The sequence below is a fragment of the Haemaphysalis longicornis genome, unplaced genomic scaffold (assembly GCF_048455015.1).
Source record: "Haemaphysalis longicornis isolate Haplotype H1 unplaced genomic scaffold, Haemaphysalis longicornis Haplotype H1 scaffold_4, whole genome shotgun sequence".
In the NCBI taxonomy this organism is placed as follows: domain Eukaryota; kingdom Metazoa; phylum Arthropoda; class Arachnida; order Ixodida; family Ixodidae; genus Haemaphysalis; species Haemaphysalis longicornis.
In genome coordinates this window covers 133,706-155,391 of record NW_027526361.1, presented here as the reverse complement: position 1 = coordinate 155,391, position 21,686 = coordinate 133,706, and the positions used below count along the sequence as shown (strand labels likewise).

General features: G+C 45.7%; 1 protein-coding gene across 2 annotated transcripts in view; it reads left to right on the top strand.

Moving 5' to 3' along the window:
- The window catches only part of LOC144178098 (protein zwilch homolog), a 261,163-nt gene that overhangs the window by 229,701 nt on the left and 9,776 nt on the right, over nucleotides 1-21,686 (top strand). For both annotated transcript variants that reach the window (XM_077705628.1, XM_077705627.1), the window contains exons 14-15: nucleotides 5,457-5,555; nucleotides 7,223-7,344. In XM_077705628.1, the coding sequence (XP_077561754.1) occupies nucleotides 5,457-5,555; nucleotides 7,223-7,344 (221 nt within the window). The remainder of the gene's footprint in view (nucleotides 1-5,456; nucleotides 5,556-7,222; nucleotides 7,345-21,686) is intronic.

Genomic DNA, 21,686 nt, shown 5'->3' with positions numbered 1-21,686 from the left:
GGTTCTTCTGCTCCAAAATAGAGATTTCGCTGCTCTGAAAACTGCTCCCAAATCTGATTCAGCTGTCTCACGCCTGCTTTAGTGAATCGCAGAGTAGCATTACGGTTAAAAATCAATGCGGAAGCAACTCTAGACAATAAAGACTAATAAAGTGCAGATTACACGCCTGCTTAATTCGGACATTCGCCCAGAAAACGGACATTGCGAAGCGGTGGCGCACATCGCTGGCTGTAGTCCGAATATGATGCTACTTCCAGTCGCTGCCTCTCTGTTTCTCGCTCTTCCAGCGATGCGGGAGGGAGCAGTTGGCGGAGCGGAGGGTCAACTTCATCTACGAATACCGCTGTCCCCTAGCTAAAAACGCTGAAAAAAAATTTTTATAGGCATGAACTGACAAATGTAATAATTGCAAAAAGTAGAGTTTTGCCCGGGTTTAAAATCTCTTCAGTAGCCCTTTAACCCATGAGGGTCGAATTTTTTTTGAAAAAGCTTTTCCTGCTGATCAAGTTACTTTATTGTGGATTTGGAACGTACAAAATGAGTAAAGTCTGGAATAAATTGTAAAAAAATATCAGGAACAGTATTTTGGTGTCAGCATCACTCAGAACTGGAAAATGCCCAATACAATTTCAGAGTGTGGTATTCCTTGAAACACGGGTCTACGCACAGTGCCTTATCGCAGTCTGCACACATAAAACGTGTGTCTATTCTCTTTTTGGAGCGATGAGTTGCGTGGGCACACACGACATCTTCTTTGCGTGCGGCTGCTTTGGGAGGAGGTCTAAGGCACCCTCCCTGTGAAGCGGCGCGCCGTCAGTTGCAGCGGGTTGTCTGTGGTTCGTTTTCCACGCCTGGGTCGTTGGATCTGGGCTTTGTACTGTTCCAATATTTGGGTCGCAACTCTCTGTCTAAGCACAGCAAGCTTCACCGCGGTTCCAGTTCTCTCGCGGTGGAGAATAAATGCATTCAGCAGTGATATGTCGAGCTGGTGAAAAAAGAACTTGTTGTTCCACTTCAGAGTTTTTCTGATGCTCTCACTGAAGCTCAGCTGCATGTCTACTCTGTCAGTGAGTCCCATTTGCTTCGTGTATTCAAGTATACATGTGGGCTTTTTTTTTTCTCTCCAGTCACTCTGTCCACTTTATCGGAGTCTTGCATCTGGGGTCCATGCATTGATGTCAACATGGTGACTTCGCGCTTGTCGCACCATTTCAATGCAAGCAGAGTGTCTGTGTGGAAGCTCTCACTTTCACCCTCCTTCATCTTCTTTTTGAAAGATGGCAGGCCCTTCCTGTTGATTCACACAGTTCTGCATGCATTTGTTCTGTTGCTCTGCAGAAATTCAAACAGCACTGGGCTTCTGTACCAATTGTCCACAAACAGAGAGTGTCCTTTTCCAAGGAAGTCTAGCAACAACAGAGCCTGCATATCCAAGCTCCTTTCTTCTGGCCATGCTAACTGTAGCTCCTGTATAAACTAGAAACCTCAGTACAAACCTGGTTTTGACGTCGCACATCATGAATATCTTCACTCCAAACCGGTGTCTTTTGGATGGTATGTACTGCCAGAACGAAAGGTGACCTGTCCAAGGCATCAGAGATTCATCAGTACATAAATCTTGGTATGGAAGGAAAAGGCTTGAAAATTTTTCCTGAATGGCCTCTATTACCGGTCTGATGGCCCTTAGGTGATCTTATTGCTCCAGTATCGAACTGAAGTTCAGGACGCGCACCAGAAGAGTGAAACGATTCACAGAAAAAATCTCATGAAAAAACGGGGTCATCAGCATCGGGCCTGTCAACCAATAGTCCCGCACGGCGTTCTTCCGCACCAGGCCCATGAGCAGCACTATTGCCAAGAAGCAGTAAAACTCCGGCAGATCCACGGCCGCCCAGGCTCTGAGCCGCAATGCGTCGGAATGACATGCGGCTGCTTTTTCACTCCCGTACTCGTTCGTTTCCGTGACGAGTGGCAACAGTTGTTCATCGAAAAGCAGTTGGAAATAATGCAATTCGCTTGCTTCTGGCAGGAGCAGAAAGGCCGCAACCTGCCCTGATTGAGAGTCGTCACAGGTGAAAAGAGATGGCAAAAAATCACTTGTGTCCCACTGGGTGTCGTCGCGTCTTGTCTGCTTTTGGGATGTTGCGGCTGCGCTGAGGTCGGAGGTAGACCTCGTCGAATGCAGTTCATCTCCCAAAGAGGAGCTGTCTTCTTCCAAAGAAAGACTTTCTTCCAATTCGGACTCTGTGAAAGGAGAGTCATCACTGTCGGTGTCAAGAGAACGGGCAGTTTGTTGGGTCATATCACCGCTTTGCCGTGCATCAGTAGAACTCGAAGGTAACTCAATAAACGAGGAGAGTGAGAATATCGTGCGCGTTAGTGATAAACAAGCTAACAGCAGCGCCAATATAGATAGAAATAACATCTGCCGCCCCTGCGAGTCTCCGAGTACATTACTTCAGTTCCAAGCAAGGAGAGCAAGAATACCTAGCGAGCGTCAGTGATAAGCAAGATAAGAGCAGCGCCAATATAGGTAGAAATCAATTTCCACCGCCTCTGCAAGGGAGTGTTGATCAAGTTTTGCGCGCCTCCATTGTGATCATGTGGCGAAACTGAAACCACGAGATTCGTTGACACCGACGCCGTAATGCGCTGAAGCACGGCCGAACTCGACTCTTTTAGTTCTGTTTATCACCGCAAAAAGGTAGCACAATCAAATTTCGAATGCTTCTGGTAAGTCCTAGGAGGTGGCAGTACCTCCAAGGGAGCATACATCGTTATTATGATGCTCGAACTCATGACCGTACGGCAAATACCTTGCGAGGCAGAAAACTGCCGCCGTACACATACGGCAAAAACCCTCAAAGGGTTAAAGCACGTCAAACTTTGCGTCGAGGGCGTAACTGAGGGTCGATCACTAAGATTTGGCTACAATGCAACAGCTGTGCCCCTGAGTAGAGGGCTCATCATAGCTGTGAAGGGCTCTGAAACATCAGATGCCGCGACTTGAAGGCCAAGCATTGGAAGAACCACGTGACAAGAAATCAAAGCTAGGTGATTGCAGTGCTACAAGCAAGGCTGGCAAAGAGAGAGAATTGCAAGCTGAAATCGATTCATCTAAGAAGATATTGAGCAACGGTGATCTCACCTTAAAAAAGTGCTTCGCTGGTGTGCAAAGTGGCCAGAGTCTTCCGAGGCAGGGCCAGGAAAAGCTCTCAGAACCTTTGTCAAAAGTGCAGTCGTCGCAGAAAAAAAAAGTCCTAAACCCATCATGCTCATATTTAAGCTGATGTTTTGCTTGTACAATGTTTTATTTCTTAAACTAGTGCTTTTTTGCTTGAAATAAATTTTTGGAAAAACCAGCTAAAAGCTTCTGTTAGTGCTTTTATGGTCTGTGAGGTCCTGTTTCTTTTTCTTTTTTTTTCATTCTACTTGCGTTTTAAGGAATTGCATGACTCTGAGTAGTAGTCCCTATAAGTCAATTTAAGTGGTCCAAAACAACCTCCTCCAAAAGCTGGAATGTGGCTCCAAATCTTCATTTTGGCTGCTCCAAGCACTGCTCCTAGTAGCCAATTGATTGTCTGTTCCACCTGTGGGCCTATTATGTTACAAGTTTCAGAAAAAATTGCCAAAGACTCTTCTTTCTGCAAAAAAGAAAGTTGGCGTGGGTGTGTGGTGTGCCATTCTCCAAAGCAGCCCCTCTTCGGGAGGAAACAGAGACACTGCATGGTTCATAAACTGCTGTCTTCATTTCTAACTTTTACTTCTCATAACCTCTGGGGAATGAGGCCTGAAAACAGCTCCGAGGCATTCCAGTAAAGATGAAGGCGAGGCAGCTCCACAATTCCCACAATATGTAATTTTCTGTCCGCCTCTCTAAAATATGTGTCCCTGCATATTTGTTTGTGTTGTCACAGATCACATTGATCAGCTGTTGGAAGATATCAATGGCCCGCACGAAGTGCCATGCGTTACCCTGGAGCGCGCCGAAATCTGATGTGTCCACATCTTCTTCAGGCTCACTACTGCTGATTCATCCGCAAAATCGTCTGTTGGAGCGCTTGATTTGCGAGAAAGATGTCATCTTCCAGGAGTGCTCATGCACAATGACGCCATGATCGCATCGATCATGCGTGGACGCTTGTGTAGCTTATGGAAACTTTTTAGGGGAAAGGAAAACTTCCACAAAGCAAAAAAAAAAAAAACCAACAAAACCACGTGGATCACATTGTGTGTCCCACTTTCTTACCCAGATGGCATTAGGGACCCGCGCGAGAATTTGCATCTGAAATGCGTCAACCAAATTGATCGATTCGAATAGGCGCGTTAGCAAAAGAGTTAAGCAGAATTAGTGGTAAACAGGGTGTCTTCATCCTCCTCCCTAAGGGTTGACCAGCTTGAACGGAGGCTTCCGACCAGGGGTAGATGGAGCCGATGGTCTGTTGTGCAGCCAGAGGCGGAAGTCGAGGAGCCCGAAGGGTTGCTCGGTCGATGGCTCTCAGCAGCAAGGAGATGAAGGCTTGCGAATTTAGGGTAGGACTCAAAAGAATATACTATGTGCAGTACTCAGATTTTAAGGTTTTACTTACAAGATGTACATAAAATGGGCTACTCATTACAAGACTAGCCGCCGCGGTGGCTCAGTGGCTAAGGCGTTGCGCTACTGAGCACAAGCTCGCGGGTTTGATTCCCGGCCGCGGCGGCCGTTTTCCTGATAGAGGCGAAAAACAAAATGCCCGTGTGTGCAAGATTTCGGCGCACGTTAAAGATCCTCAGGTGGTCAAAATTAATCCGGAGCCCTCCACTACAGCGCACCTCATCGTCTGTAATGCGTCAGCGTGTTAATTCCTACAATCAATCAATCAATCAAGTTACAAGACTGTTCGGCAAAGCCGAAGGCACGTAGTACATAACCTGATGAGAGTCAGCCCGAGCCTTACTAGCCGGAGCTGTTTGACAGGGTCAACTAAGCATAGCACCCGAGAGGAGACAAGAATCCGACCCCTGACAATGGGGGGCTCTCCTTTTTCAAGGGCTTAACAGTGCACACCTGCTTGCCCCCGACCAAAAAGAAATTAAAACTCGGCAGTAGGCTTGCACAGGGTTTGGCTGTTCATCATTTTGTCAGCTGTTCTCTCTCAGCATTGTTGCTTTGGCATTTAATAAGTGCAGCTCATGCTCAGTTGCATATCCAGACTATCATCAGTGTGCAGTGATTAATGCACCTTTTGCAAAGGCCGGCCAGTTACTCATTAAACCAGCCTGCTGCAAATTTTGCTTAGCTGTAGCAAGCACAGCAGTTGCAGGGCAGTAAAATTTGAAGCTGCGTCATGGTCGTCCGGCAGTGCCTCCGACACGGCCATCTTGAATACTTTCTCAGCTTTCTTGCTGCATGCGCAGCCTGTGCCATAAGCTAGCAGTTTTAGCGTCCTTCTTGTTTCACTTTTTCTTTGCAGAGAAGCCCTGAAGCACTTCACCAACTGCGAACGGGGAAAATACATTCACAAGTTCAGGTTTCCACTCAAGGTTTCCAACGTCCGAGTAGCCCTAGAGAAGTAAGAAAGCCCGTCAACTTTGGTGAAATCATAGCGCGGTCATGTGCATTTGTGCGTGTGTGTGTGTGTGTTTGATGTGGGGCTGTCAGAGAACTTGTTTTTGGGTTTATCACTACTTTTGCAATTTTTTACACCTCTTGCTGTGTGAATGCAACCTACCATGCCAGAATCAGTTACCTGATGCTATTTTGTGAAAGGGGTAGCGCCCGGATATTTCGATAATGGTGATGGCTAGGGCTGCTAGGAACACTAGAGGGGAAGTAATTGTGTCCTCTAGCTCAAAGGTTGGACCTTTTGCAGCTTTCTGGGCCTTCTGTAACCAGTGCTTTATAGCGCTGGTTGCAGATGATGCTTTCTCTGCTTAGAAACCAGTGGGTAAGACAGGCAGTCCTTCTTGTGACGGTCACAGTTTTCTGCGGCCCCTTTAAATTGTGATTAACCCTTTGAGGGTCACGGCCGTACATGTACGGCATCGGCAAACACTTTCAAAATGGTGAATGACGTACATGTATGGCATCGCTTGTATCTTTAAAAAGCGCGCCTTTTTCGCCAACTTCTCTTGCTTGGCATGTGCTGCCACAGTGTTTTCCAGTGCTCTAGATGTGTAGGAATCCCCTTTTCAGTGACGCTTGTGGGCAAAGATCTTTTCTGCCAACAAGTGGCTGGTGTGCTGGGAGGTGAGATGAGATAGCGGCAGCTGCACACAGGCCAGTGCGCCTTCCCTTCTCAGCGGGAATGCCTATCTCCTGTGTATTGTTTATGTGGCAGTGAGCAGTGGAAAAGGTCGAATGCAGCCACAACAAAATGAGCGGCTTTCTGCAGGGGAAGACTCGTAGCTGGTGCTGGCTCCAGCAGGAGGCCTGGTGGGCCTGGCCGCATAAAGTGCCCACTCGACCGCTTTCACAATGATTGTTTAAAAGGCTTTTTTTTTTCTGCAGTTACTGTTTGTTGCCATTCAATTTAGAAATAGGCTTATTTTCAGCAATAAGTGAACATGTATATTGTAACAGACTGAACTTGTGAAGCCAACCAAGGCTGAGCTTACCCGGAGGAGTTCTCCATAAGAAGGTGTCACTGCCGCAAAATGGACCACCCCTACAGGTCGTGGACAACATACCTCTATATTCCAGTATACGCGCAGTGCTTCAGCCATGAAATCACCATGCCAGTGGGTGGTGGAACAAATCTATGAGGATACCTTATGTCATAAAGTGTCCTAAGGGGTACACACCTATTGCCCATCTGAGCTGTGGTGCCCTACTAATGTGAACTGTGCCTTTTTTTTTTCATTGGTCTTATGGTATTTAGTGTTCATGCCAGTTGTGATGCTTTAAAGCACGGTTTTTTGTTTATTTGTCTAAATGTTGTTGCATTATGTTGTTGGCTTTGCAAACATTTGAATGTGTAACTTAAAGTACAGACATTGTGTCTTTTCTTGCGTATTACAGAAGCCTATTGACAGAGCGGCTGGGCCCTAAAAGTTTGCTTGCTTGTAACATAAGTTGAATGCTCCAAAGTGGCATCATTCCTGCTCCCTGAGCTGCTTTACAGGGCTCAGGCCTGCGTGAAACCAGGCTATAGATGCTGTAACAGAAAAACCCTTTTTGCCAAGCTCTTGCCCATGCTAGACAAAAGTCAGCGGAGCACTCACCTCTGCCTTCTTTCAGCGTCCCTCCAATGGAGTGGACTGTCTCCATCAAGAGCCGCCAGGGAAATTATGCTGCCCACACCATCACCCACATCAGCACCACTCCCCCTTTCGATCACCTGCTCACCGAGAAGAATGTGGGTAAGGCTGCTCCTTCAGTGCACGGACAAAGCCTCTGGGTGACAAAAGAGACAAGGTGTGGGCTAACGTACGGGATAGCAGAGGACCCCGGCTACCTTCTCTAGAGAAAGTGCTACACGCCGTACGCTAGCCCCTGCAGAATCCGAAGACTCGCGCACGGGTTCGGGTACTCACATGCGGTAGACAGACTCCGGCAATCCAAAGTGAGGCTTTATTGCCTGGAAGATGCAGGGCATATACCAGACAACACGACTATCGCTTGCGGGGAGACAGTGGCTCCGTTCGCTCGCTCAAGCTGCGGGACTCAGACCTCGATATCCGTCATCATGGCTGCGGGAGCAGGGAAGGCATCCCTTGCGACCGATCAGGGCAGAATCTCTCACCGGAGTCCCCGCAGAACATTCACGCATCCCGCAGGTCGGCTCGGGGGGAGAGGAGGTCGGGGAGAGGGTGGCATGAGAGAAGGCGGCAAACTGGTCCTCCTTCCCCCGCGCCCTCCACATGCATTCGCGGCGAGCCGGTTCGGCACGTCGCGTGGGGTCACGAAGAGGTCATGACTCGCGTGACGTGCCGGCTGCCCAAAATGGCGGCTCCCAGCTCGCGAAAACATGTGCAGGCGAGGCGTAGGGAAACAAGGATCCCCACAAGGGAGAGAGGGTTTTTATTCGAGGTCGCCTTGATTGGCTCGGTGGCTGTTACAGCATTGTGCCCGGGGTCCCATTCGGCAGTGCTTGTTTTGCAGGAAAGCATTTTGTGGAAGCTTTGCCACTAAAGTCCTCCGTGCGGTGGCAGATCTCAAGGTCTCAGGGGTAATAGGTCTTAAGGTGCCCAGAATGCTGCCTAACGTTCGCCTATGTTTTGATAAGCTTGTTCTCCAGGCATTGTGTTAACCTTCAAGTCAGTCAGGGGTCACTTTTTTTTGTTCCGTTTTTTTTTCTTCCACCCCTTCTGAACACACCTCAAACCACTGTCCCTGTGACATTTTTCGTGGGTCTGTATAATAATGCCTGTCACGGAAAGCAGGAGTGAACTATGCCTGTGCCCCCGTGCAAGGCGTCTCTTTATCATCTTCAACAATGCCTACTCATAAGTATAACATATAGGCAAACAAGGGCTAGCAATATAGAATCTCAAATTGTCCTCCTTCGTCTTGCAAAGGTGCTCTCGTCATGCTTGAGCTTCTGAACCTTCAGCGAGGGCTATAAAGGAGCCATGAAGGCAAAACACAAGTTTGGTTCATTCGAAAGGTTGCCTCGTTAGAATCATACTGGCACCACTTTTAACGTACTCTTTGCTCAAATAAGCTATATAATTTGTAAAAAAGGGAATGGCCATGCGACCCACTAGCTCTTTTCCCGCAACAGAACCTATGAAGTCATATGAGCCCAGCTGTGCGATTGGCAGAAGCTGGCAAAAGCAAACATAATTTAGGCAGAGCTTATAAGCTTGCCGAACGAGCTATTTGCTCCTATATGCAATGCATATACATTTTACAGATGTAAGAATAGTGCGGTAAAGAACAATAGTTACGAAAATTCACGTAAACATAGAAATACCGATGCGCACTGCTGTTGGTAGTGGGCGCACTATGGTTGTTTTAGCTGCACAGCAGTCCGACGCTTTGGAGTTGTCTTATACAACACTGGCCAGTTGGCGTAAGCTACGTTGCCTTACGTGGCCCTGTTTGTCAAGCATACTCCATGTTTCATGAAGCGATTACTTTCTACCATAACAATACTAATACAGTTAAACCTTGATATAAGGAAGTCGTACTTGCGGGCGAAAATTTCGTTAAATCGAGAATTTCGTAAAATCGAGGTTTCGATTTTACAGTTAATTTAAACTAGTTATGTATTCAGGTTTCAAAACCTTGCCCATCGCTCAGAAACAACTGATATGTAGTTACCTCTCCACTTAAAGCGGAATTTGTACTAAAACTGGCCGAGAAAATTGCGTGAATTAAGAGCTTCAACACTTAGGCAATGGAATTCGGATAGCCGACAGTAGTTGGTGTCGTAAAACCGGTGCTTTTTCCGCAACGCCTCATTAAATATGATAGCAGACTAGGTTTCCACTTTTTCTTTTTTTCATTTCGGTCACTACTAAACGCCGCTGTTAGTCAACTGAACTCGTGTCCATGCCCCGTGAACTTCACCCCGGCGAGGTGCTGGTTCGAAGTTACACCTCTTTTCGTCGGTTCAGTGGTAGGCTTAGGCGTGGCGTTGAGGGGTGCGGCATGCCAACAGCGGAAGGGTGCTATAAAGCTTTCGAAAGACTTTTTTCATGCACAAAGGCTCTGCAGTATGGGCACATGATGCAACCACGACACTCGAGATAAAGCCATGATTGAGAGTTAAGCGGAGTAAACACGGACCACTTCACTTTGTGGAGCAGCGCTTACGTGCTCCCGCTAAAGCGGAAAGCTTACGTTAAATATCTTCTGGCCAACTTCGATTAAGCAATTACTTTTATGCCCGCTGAGCCCTAAAGAAACCGATTTCTCTGCATAGCAGCTGTCTAATGAACACATTTTGACCACGTTCAAAGAGAGCAATTTATTGCCACCAGCACTCGATGTTCAAGCCGTAGTGAAGAAGTCCGTAAGCAGTGCTTGGCGTTTCTTGACCAGGGCGGGCTTTACGTGACGGTCGTATGCTGACAGCCCTAACAAGGTCTTAACATTCATGTGCACCTGCGTGCCTCCGCAGAACATCGATGGCATCCATCACACTTCGGTGGCTGTCAGTTTCACCGAACTTCCTCAGGCTCTTGTTCGGAACACTTTTCTTTCTCTTGGAGTGCTCATGCTGCTTACGAAACTCACCTAACGATGCACGAACAAAATATTAATTTGGTTATTAGCGAGCACAACCTAGAGCAGCAGCACCGTGAGCAATGACGCGTTGAAAAAAAAAAGCTTGAAATAGGCTTCGGTAGCCTAAGCATAGAGGGCGCTGGCGTAGTCAACAATGGAGACGTCAAAATAGTGGCCGCACTATTAAACCGTCTATGACCGCTAGCGGTTTGTGCAGCTTCGTTCTTCGCTTTTAATTGTTGTTAACCGTAGATTTCACCGCTTTTCTTTCATTTGAGCCTTCAAGAGTCAATTTGAGCACTGAATTTTTTCATTGTAGGGCCTGAGAGGCAAAATAAAACGTGCCTCGACCGGAATTTCGTTCTTCCTTTCTTGCCGTGACTTCGTTAAATCGAAAGTGCCGCACAAAATTACTTCGTAAAATCGAGACAAAAATACATGCATTTAGCAAAATTTTGTTAGAAAACTTGAAAAAATTCGTTATATCGCGAATTTCGTTAAATCGAGGTTCGTTATATCGAGGTTCAACTGTATTCAATAAATTATGGCGAACAAGACGTCTCCCAAAATCCCCCGCACGGGGCACCTTGAGTAATTTTGGCGACGGTGAGTGGCGGCACCGCGTACCCCGAGCCCCCCATACTTGAGCTGTTACCTACCGTGGTGAGAAGTTGAAAGGTGAAGGGTTAGAAGCCGTGAATGGTGGCCGTCAGAGCCCTGGTCAAGCTCCGGCCGATGGGCTCCCTGTTTGTCTATCAGGCTGGGAGCTCTGGGACCTCTTTGACCATTAGGGTAACGTCAAAGAAGAAAGTACCCCAGTTCCCTGCTTTATACTATGTCGCATGGTATTTTCGAAACCCTCTCTTCCAAATGATCGTGCCCCAAAAAGGGCCCACACCGATGTAATATTCAAACCTCTGCCCAACATGAAATTTAACACCCCGGACAGCTTTCCTCGCTTCTTAGTGATACAATCCAAAGAACAAGGAATCTCCAATTACCTGCAAGTCGGTTTTCTTAATTGCCAAGTTCATTGAGAGTGTAGTTGGCGCGAGCTACAAGGTAAAGAAGCTGACATCGGGGGACGTGCTTGTTGAACTATCTACCAAAAAACAATCTGACAGTCTCTTGAACCAGATTGACTTACTTGGCCTTGAAATAGCTGTAACGCCACATCGGAGGCTTAACAGCTCGCAGGGCATGATTTCCGAGATGGACCTGCTCAATGAAAGTGAGTCTGACCTCCTCGAGGGCATGCGTGACCAGGGCGTTACTGCGGTTAGAAGAATGATGATCAGACGCGATGGCAAAGAAGTAAAAACGAAGCATGTGATCCTAACTTTTGACCGAAGTGTCCTACCGGAGTCTGTCACTGCAGGCTTTCTTCATTGCGACGTCCGACCTTACATACCAAACCCACGCCGCTGCTTCAAGTGCCAGCGGTATGGGCACAGTACTACTACCTGCCGTGGACAACTGACATGCGCTGAGTGCGCAGGACATCATGACCCTTCAGAGAACTGTGCTTCCAACGTATTGAAATGTGCCAACTGTGAACAACCCCATGCTGCATACTCCCGGTCATTTGCTAAATTCAAAGCCGAGAAAGAAATCATACACATGAAGGTCACCCAGAACATCATCTATCAAGAAGCACAACAGAAACACTTAATGTTTTCGCAAAGGTATGCCGTCGCAGCTCGCCGGGGGGCGGAGCGGCGTCTTGTCACGGCGGCCACCCAGTACTGCGAAGCAGACTTGGTGCCGCCCCAGCCCCCCGAGGTGCTGCCCAAAGCAGCCCAACCATCCCACACGACACCTGTGGTGCCCGCAAGTGTTGTGTTAGCTGCGAATGTCGGGAGTGACGGTTCTGCCGTCAGTCCTCCTCTTCCGGCTGCCAGACTGCAGGCGGCCATAGACGTAGATGTGGTCGGCCCCACGACCTCTTCTGTGTCCGACAAACAACTGTCAGGGACGGCAGGGGCTCCTGCCTCCACTTCAAACATATCCCGAGGTGGAGCCCGCAAGGACTCTGTCTCGTCACTGTCACACCACTCAGACGATGACATGGAGGTAACACCGTCTCGGCCAGTGCCAAAGGCGGCAAGAGAACAGCGCACCAAGGCGGGGCGAGGCAAAAAGCCACCAGCCGCCCGTGTCACAGGCCCAAGTCAGAACTGAGAGATGGTATATATACATCCAGCCCTAGTCCTCATCTACACCAGCCAAAATCTTCTCCCTAAACATTTATGGTAGCACAAATAATTACACAGTGAAACTACCGGGGTCTGATTAAAAAACTACCGTATTTACTCGCGTAATCCTCGCACCCCTAATGTGAGCCACCAAAACTTGGATTTTTTGGTTCCTCGCATAATCCTCGCACCCCCAACTTTGCAGCGGCGAAAGTTGCCTGCTCGCGAAACCCGCATGGTGCACGCGTTCTCCAACGTGCGCCCTCCCTAGCAAAAATTCTGATAGAAACTTGTATTAGTCTTATACATTTTTGTATTAGGTGTATAAGACATGTATTAGTCTTATACAAACTTGTATCAGTTTTATAAGTTTCATATACAAGTTGTATTAGTCTAATACAAATACACCTATTAGTTTGTATTAGTTTACAAATACTAATAGATCTGATAGACCTGAGTCTAATACGAACTAATAGAGACGAATTGGTTTTAATAAAAACTAATACAAATGGACCCGCAAAGTGCGATTTCCTGAATTTATATTTATTCTGGAAAATCACAAGCCAAAAAAGGTTGAAATGATCGCCCTTGAGCAATAATGTTTATTTGGTATATTATTATGAAGCGTTTTGTTCACTAACAAATCTCCGTAAATCTCCAACCAAATTCTTATGCAAAATAGGTCAACTTTTTTTTTTCATTTTCGCTCCTAAAATTGCGCTACGTTAAGAGCGCTGATGGGAGCTGGGAGTGCTGCGCCAGCGATAAGCCACCTTACCTGACCTAGCGTCACTAAATAAGCTACGCCTTTATTTAGTGACGCTAACCTGACCTAAAGGCCCTTGATCGGCGTTTAAAGCAGATGATGGGACTTTAACCTGACTGTACCTGCGAAGCTGCAAGAAGAGCAGCAAGAAATCTAACGAAGCCGAAAAAACTGCAACGAAGTCAAGCCAAGCCATGCCAATGGTCTTCGTTGGGTAGCCAAGATGGCGACGGTATCAAAGTGCGGCTAGCGTGTGTGTACGTTCGGGAAGAAGACGGTTAGAAGGAAGCGGCTCCTAGCGTTATTTCACATTAGACGCGTGTGCATCGCGTCATCTAGAAGTGTTGGAGATGTGTCTAACGCCCGTATAACTTTGGCAAGTATGAACCAGGCCGCTGCGCGATCCATCATGGACCCGTCACCTCGCGGCTCCGGACATCTTTGCTCTGTCTGCTATGCTGTTTAACGAACGCCTGACATCGAAGAAAGCGTGTGCATCACGTCATCCAGAAGTGTTGGCGCTGTGTCTAGCGCCCGCCGAACATTGACAAATGTGATCCGGGCCGCCGCCCGACCCATCTTTGACCCGTCACCTCGCCGCTTCGGACTCCTTTGTTCATTCTCAACGGAATGCCTCACGAAGAAGAGACTCCATTCTAATCGCGTGTTGCGGAAGGGTGAATGCCGTTTTGAAGTTGCATCGAAATGGGAATGGTGTTCAATCGGCCATTAATGTGCTCGATATGTACCTACGGCTGGACCGTACAGGTTTGACGAGCTTTTCTGATTGCATGCTGCAGCTATTTTGTGGATTCGCATTGCAATTTATTCATTCGTTCTTAATCAGGTTACGAACTTATGTAACATTAAATTATTCAGCCAGATTTCTGTCAGCCAGAGGAATTTGCCTGTGTACCCTGATAATAAAATGTGTTGCCATGTTTCATTGCTTTGTTCGAACTTGCACTGGTTCTGATAGAACTAGTACTCTGGTCGACCTATCAGACTAATACAGTCTGATAGACCTACCAGACTAATACACACTGATAGACCTAATAGACTAATACAGACTGATAGGACTAATAGGCTGATACAAACTGATAGACCTAATAGACTAATACAGACTGATAGGTCTATTAGTGGCAATAAGCATATACGTGTATTAGAATTTGTATCAGAACTTTTGCTAGGGCTCCCCCGCCGCCTGTCAGTTCAGCGGAGAGCGCTGTGTATCCAAGGCCATCCAGGCGCCCTAACAACCTGCATGGCTACTCCCTAACAGGCGCCCTAACACGCTACTCACACACACCGAATAAAAAATTACGCATCGGAAAGAATGTTTTGACACTGTCCTTGAGCCGGTTTCGCGTGCGCGCAACTAGACGATGTTCGCACAGCCCGCTGTCGTGTCGTCGTGTCGCCGTCGTGGTCCCGTCGTTGAGCGGCAGCAGTCAGTGAGTCACTCGCGTCAGTGGTGGATAGCTCGCTGCCATTTTGAGAACTTTTTGATCTCTGTTTTGTGCTTGGTGCCGCTTCGCCATGGGGAAGAACGCCAGCTACACTGCCGCTTTCGAATTGAAAGCGATAGAGTACGCGATCGAACACGGCAACCGCGCCGCAGGCAGGCACTTCGGCGTCACCGACTTCAACGTGCGTTACTGTCGAGCTTCACAAGTAGGGCACGCACATGACGACGACGAGATGGGGCGCGCGCCAGAAAGCAAAGGCGGCAATTTCATGATCGCTGATCGACGGGATACTGTTTACGTTGTAAATTATAAAATAAATACTTTGAATGGACATAATGGACATAAAACAGATACTTTGAATGGACATGGTCTCGAATCACTTATATCTATACCGACTCGTCGGAATATTACAGGACAGGACTCATTAATTGATCACGCATTGTCCAACCTTTTGGTTACTCCTGGATCTGGTGTCATTGAAGTTTCATTAACGGATCATTACCCCATATTTGTGCGAATAGAGTGCAATGTCAAAAATCCGGATATGCATGTTAAAAGAAATATTATAGACAAAGCTTCATTTCTTAACAAAATTGCTAATTCTGATTGGTGCCCTGTTACGGCGCAAAATGATCCTGAACTCGCTTTTGAAACATTTTGTAACATAATTTCTAACGCTATTTCTGAGTCGACAACAATAACAACGAGCAAGAAAAGGTTTGCTTCACCTCGATGTCCATGGATGACCGATAGTCTTCTAAAATGCGTGCGCAGGAAAGATAATCTTTATAAAAAAACAAAAAAGAAGCCATTCAATTTGACCCTGCTGGCCCGTTACAAGTGCTATTCGAATATTTTGGGTAGGCTTCTTAAAAACGCCAAGAAGAAGTATTATGAAAAAGAAATCGACCGTGCTGGCAACGATTCAAGAAAACAATGGAAAATAATTAACGAATTTTTAAATAAGGCACCGTCAAACCCCCCTATAACTGCTATTCAGGTTGGTGAGCAAATGCTAAATAATCCGTCAGCCATTGCCAATGCCTTCGTAGCTTCCTTCTATCCTGATCAGCCAGATTTTTCGCTTCCAACTGCCAACGCTTATCATCGTCTGCCACACAGTTTCTTTCTGAGACCTGTTTCCCCAGATGAAGTGCGCTTGACCATTCTCAGTCTAAAAAATACAGGTGCTGGCTTAGACAAATTTAATTCTTCGCTTATAAAGCTTATAGCACATCTTATCAGTAACGTGCTTTCACACATAATAAACATAGTTTTCAAAACTGGCGTTTTTCCTAGTTGCCTAAAGATAGCCAAAATTATTCCTGTTTTCAAAAAGGGTAACAAGACATCATTATCAAACTATCGCCCAATTGCTATTTTGTCGTTCTTCAGCAAACTAATTGAAAAGCTGTTTGTTAGTCGTTTAACCTGCTATTTCTCAAAATTTAGTATTCTGTCATCTAATCAATTTGGCTTTCGACCTGGTTACTCTACTGAATTAGCTCTTGTTACTATAACTGATCATCTTAAAACAGCCATTGACGAAGGTAAATTCGCCGGTGCCCTGTTTATTGATTTTTCTAAAGCGTTCGATTCTTTAAATCACGACATACTTTTTGCTAAATTAAATGCGTTAGGTGTTTGTGGTCCAGCGCTTTCCCTAATCCGCAATTACTTACGTGATCGAAAGCACGTGGTCTCTATTTCTGATACTCTTTCGTGTACTAGACTAACCAACATTGGAGTACCACAAGGTTCAATCTTGGGACCCATTTTATTTCTTGCATACATTAATGACCTTCCAGACCAAATGAAACATTCTAGTTGTATTTTGTACGCTGATGACACGACAATTTATTCTTCTAACACATGTTTGGATTCCCTAATTTCTCACCTCAATGCTGATGCCGCTAAAGTCGTTAAATGGTGCAGTGATAATGTGCTAAATATTAATGGCACTAAATCACACTTCGTGATTTTTTCATCCCCGCTTAAAACTGTTCCGGGAAAGCCTTCCATAAGCCTTGGGCCAAATTTGCTTCATGCTACAGATCATGCCACATTTCTCGGCGTTGAACTGGACAGGCATTTGAAATTCACCAGTCACATATCTCTATTAACCCGTAAAACGGCCTATGGCCTGCGAATACTAATTAGAGTCCGTCCCTATTTTAATGAACGCGTATTAGTCTCACTTTACTATGCATTCCTTCACAGCCATATCTCATATTGCATTTCTTCTTGGGGCAACACATATCAAACTCACTTGGCACCTTTACAACACACACAAAACCAAGCTTTAAGAATAATCACTTACAGCCATTTTTCATGTGATGCGTTAACTTTACTCCGCAGATTTAATATTTTGTCAATTGGCGATTTAAATAAATATTCTCTTTGCGTCCTAACTTATAAATTTTGTCAAGGAAACTTACCCATTTCGTTAATATCTAAAGATCAAAACCCGCATTTTGATCGCACTCGATTCTCACACCACAACAATTATCTCTTACCAAAATGTAGGACTAACTACGGCAAACTAACTGCGAACTTTTTGGCGACCTCATTCTGGAATTCAATACCCCCAACCATCAAATCATCTCCTTCAATTCATTCTTTTAAGAGGCAGCTTCGCCGGATCATTTTGGCCTAACGATTGTTATTATTTACTTGTATATGTGGTATGTAGATGAAAATCCCCCTTTAATTATCTTTTTGTATAATACTTTTGATTTTTAGTAACAATATTTGGCTTGATTGTGTAATCATGTTCTTCGTGTTTTTTTAGGATTGTTACTGCTGTTAACCGCGTTTGGTGTACTTTTCGTTCGTACTTGTTGGTAGGAGGTCCCTCCCCAGTCTATGACTACGGGACCTCCTAGAGTTATTTCTGCACTGTACCATTTCTACTGAAACAATAAACTGAAACTAAACTGAAACTAAACTAAAAAGAAATAGCTGCTGTTGGCAACACTGAGCTTACATATTCAAAAAACGACCGCTACATTTAGCGGGATTGGCAGAATGCAAATTGGCAACACTGTGCACTGTATTTTTTTCCCCCGCATAATTCTCGCACCCCTAACTTCGCATTGACTTTTCCGAAAAAAAAGTGCGAGGATTATGCAAGTAAATACGGTAGATGATATATATGAAATCCTACACAAAACGCAATCAGCCATCCTATGTATACAGGAGACACTTGAACCCTAAGCACACCAATTTCCTGAATCAATACTCAGTAATTAGGGGAGACAAAGATAGCTGCACGCACTGCTGTGGTGGCGTAGCTATAGTTACGCAAAAATCTATTCCTTGCCAATCTCTTCAATTGCGTACCACCCTAGAAGCGGTTGCAGTCCGGGCAAATATTTTCAACAGATTAACAACAATTTGCTCACTATACATTCCCCCTAAATATCGTTTATCTAGCTCTGAATTTGAGTCTCTCATAGATGAGCTGCCTGAACCGTTTCTACTCGTAGGTGACCTGAATGCACACAGCCCACTATGGGGATATGAACGCACAGGTTTCCGGGGCCGCCTGATAGAAAAATTCCTCTTCTCATCCGGAGCTTGTCTCTTTAACAAAAAGAGCCGACTTACTACAACACTACACACAATACATACTCACACATAAATCTGGCAATCGGCTCTTCTGTCCTCTTTCCGGCTGTTGAATGGGAAGTGGACGACAACCCCTATGGGAGCGACCACTTCCCTGTCATCTTGGAAGGCATTGATAAAGCCCGTAACAGTTCCATCTGCCATTAAAGTTTAAAGAATCTGGTGCTGATTGGTTAAAATAAACAATTATCTCAGATTTCATACACATCTTTAAGCCATTTGGGCATTGACGAAGCCTGTGAACTGGTGACTGCACATATTCTTCTCGCTGACAAGGGCTCAATTCCGCAAACATCTGGTGCCACACCTAACACTAGGAGGCCGTGGTGGAATGAAGAGTGTAGGCATGCACGGCAGGCTCAAAATAAGGCGTGGGGTGTCCTTTGCAGGTACCCCATTACGCAAAACTTGATTTCCTTCAAACATGCAAAAGCACAAGGAGGGCGGATTCGCCAGCAAGCATAAAGGGATAGCTGGTGCTCTTTCGTAACTTCTATCAATTCATACACAGATGCAGGCAAAGTATGGAACAGAATTAAAAAGTTTAATGGACGAAAAACACACCCTACCTTTGGTCAACAGTACAGGCGACACCCTAGAAGACCAAGCAAACACACTTGCAAAATAATTTTCCTATGTATCAAGTTCTGCTCATTACACAAATGCTTTCTTACGCCACAAAACATCTATGCAGAAGAAACCGATTCGTGATAACAAAAGATCTGACGAACCATGCAACACCGAATTTTCAATAACAGAGCTTTTGGTCGCCTTGGGAACATGTAAGGCTTCAGCGCCTGGGGCGGATAGCATGTCATACACAATGATTCAACATCTGCACCCAGAAACTCTCAGAACACTCTTGCACTTATTTAACAAAATATGGTCGACAGGATACTTTCCGAGTGCTTGGAAAGAAGCAGTTGTTGTCGTATTAAAACGGGGGAAAGATGCCTCACTACCTGCCAGTTACCGACAAATAGCTCTGACAAGTTGCCTAGCAAAGGTTTTTGAAAAAATGGTAAATAAGAGGCTAATGCATTTTCTTGAATATAACGGCATCCTGGACAGTTGTCAGGCTGGTTTCCGATCAGGCCGAAGCACAACTGACCAGCTAGTTGCCTTTGAGTCGTATGTCAAAGATGCTTTTATCCACAAACAGCACTGTCTTTCTGTTTTCTTTGACTTAGAAAAAGCATACGACACAACTTGGCGTTACGGCATACTGCTTAATCTCAAGGCATTCGGTGTGTCTGGACATATGCTAAACACTATTGAAAGTTATTTGTCGGAGCGAACATTTAGGGTAAGAGTAGGGACAGTGGTATCAAGAACATACATGCAAGAAAATGGTATTCCCCAGGGTGGAGTATTAAGCTGTACTCTGTTTGTAATTAAAATGAATTCACTTGGGAAATTGTTGCCACCCTCAATCTCCTACTCAATGTATGTTGACGACGTCCAGATTAGCTTTAGGTCATGCAATCAGTCCATATGTGAAAGGCAGATACAGTTAGGCATGAACAGGCTTGCAAAATGGATGGAAGAAAATGGTTTTAAATGGAATCCTTACAAAAGTACATGGGTTTTATTCACAAGACAGCGTGGAATTCGTCCAGAACCCGATGTCACACTGAACAAAGAACGGATTCCTGTCAAGAAAGAACATAAGTTTTTAGGTGTTGTACTTGACGGAAAACTAACATACGTACAGCACTTAAAGAAACTCAAACAAAAATGCCTAAAACCATTAACATTTTAAAAGTGTTGTCACATCATTCTTATGGTGCTGATAAAGACTGCCTTCTACGTCTCTTTGTAAGTTTAGTTAGGTCACGTATAGACTATGGAAGCGTAACATACAGGTCCACGTCTAAAACTGCCTTAAAAATGTTAGACCCAGTACTACATTTGGGCCTTCGCCTTGCGTCCGGAGCCTTCAGGACAAGTCCAATCCAGTCTTTATGTAGAATGCGACCACTGGTGCCTAGAGCACTAGCGTGCTTATACAGCACTCCTCTATGCTATTAGGACAATGTCTATGACGAATCACCCATGCAATTCTATTGTGAATGACATCTCATCCGCCCATTTGTATTTAGCGCGCCCGTCGATCCCTGCCCCTTTAGCCTTGCGTGTCAAAGGCCTTGCGGAGGAGATAGGGGTGTCTTTAGTTGATGACATAAAAACCTGTATCGCCGACCTAGTCCCACCTTGAGACATGTCAGCTATTCATTTTGACACATCCTTTAAACTAATTTACTAGCGTCGTGCACCTCGCGAATTGATTTTACAGCATTTCTTAAGTTTACAACACAGATATCCATACGCCTCTTTTTACACAGATGCTTCCAAGTCTTCTGCTGTGTCCTGTGCTGCACATGGCCCGGACTGTGCCAGCACAAGGACATTGAACAGAAATTTTAGTATCTTTACAGCTTCTGCTGTAAAGATACTACAATTTCTGTTCAATGCCTATGGTATTCTAATCACAGTGGAACACATTACACAGAACAAAATGCAAGAATCAGTCATCTACACAGACTCCTTAAGTGTAGTTACAGCATTGGATTCCTTTAAACCCACAAAAAACGTTATTCTAAACCGCCTTTTTAAAGCTCTTATCACTGCCTATAAGTCAAAGCTAAAAATACTTGTTTGCTGAATCCCTGGACACAGTGGCATTCTGGGCAATGAAATTGCTGACCAGAACGCCACTTTGGCGGCCCTCCGTAGTGGTGTCGACGTAGCGCAGGTCCCTCACATCGATCTGAAACCAGTAATGCGGAGGGGAATCCGTAAGTGCTGGCAGCACATGTGGGACACACACAGACAACAAGCTCCACTCAGTAAAACCAAACCTAGGAAGACACACAACAGAAAAACAAAGCAGATTCATTGAAGTATCCATTTGCAGACTGCGAATAGGCCACACTTACGCTACACACGCATATCTTTTGAATGGCACACTCCCACCTGTCTGTAACAAGTGTGGGGAATGGCTCACTGTCCTCCATGTGTTAATTCAGTGCACATTCCGCAATGACGACAGAAAACGGCATTTTCCTAAAATATGTACCTACAACATTCCACTACATCCTTCACCGATTTTAGGAGAGAGAGAGAGAGTAAACGTTTATTAATACGACCCATGTCCGGGTCCGCGCTCAAGGAGGTTGAGATCAAACGACCTCCCCCCTGATGGTGAGCAGGCGCTGTAGGAGAGTTGTCCACGAAGAGGTCGTCTTGCCGAGGTGGGCAACCCAGGCCTCCCAGGAGGAAATGTGATGAGGTAGTGAGCGACGTTGCGGTGTGTGGGCTCTGGGACAGGTCCAGTAAGTGTGTGTGTGTGGGTATGGAGCCGCACACTTGGCAATGTGGTCTGCTTGGATTGTTCTGTATTTGATGCAGAGTGTAGTCGTTTGTTAGGGAGTGTGTTTGTGCTTGCCTTAGGAGTGTCGTGTACT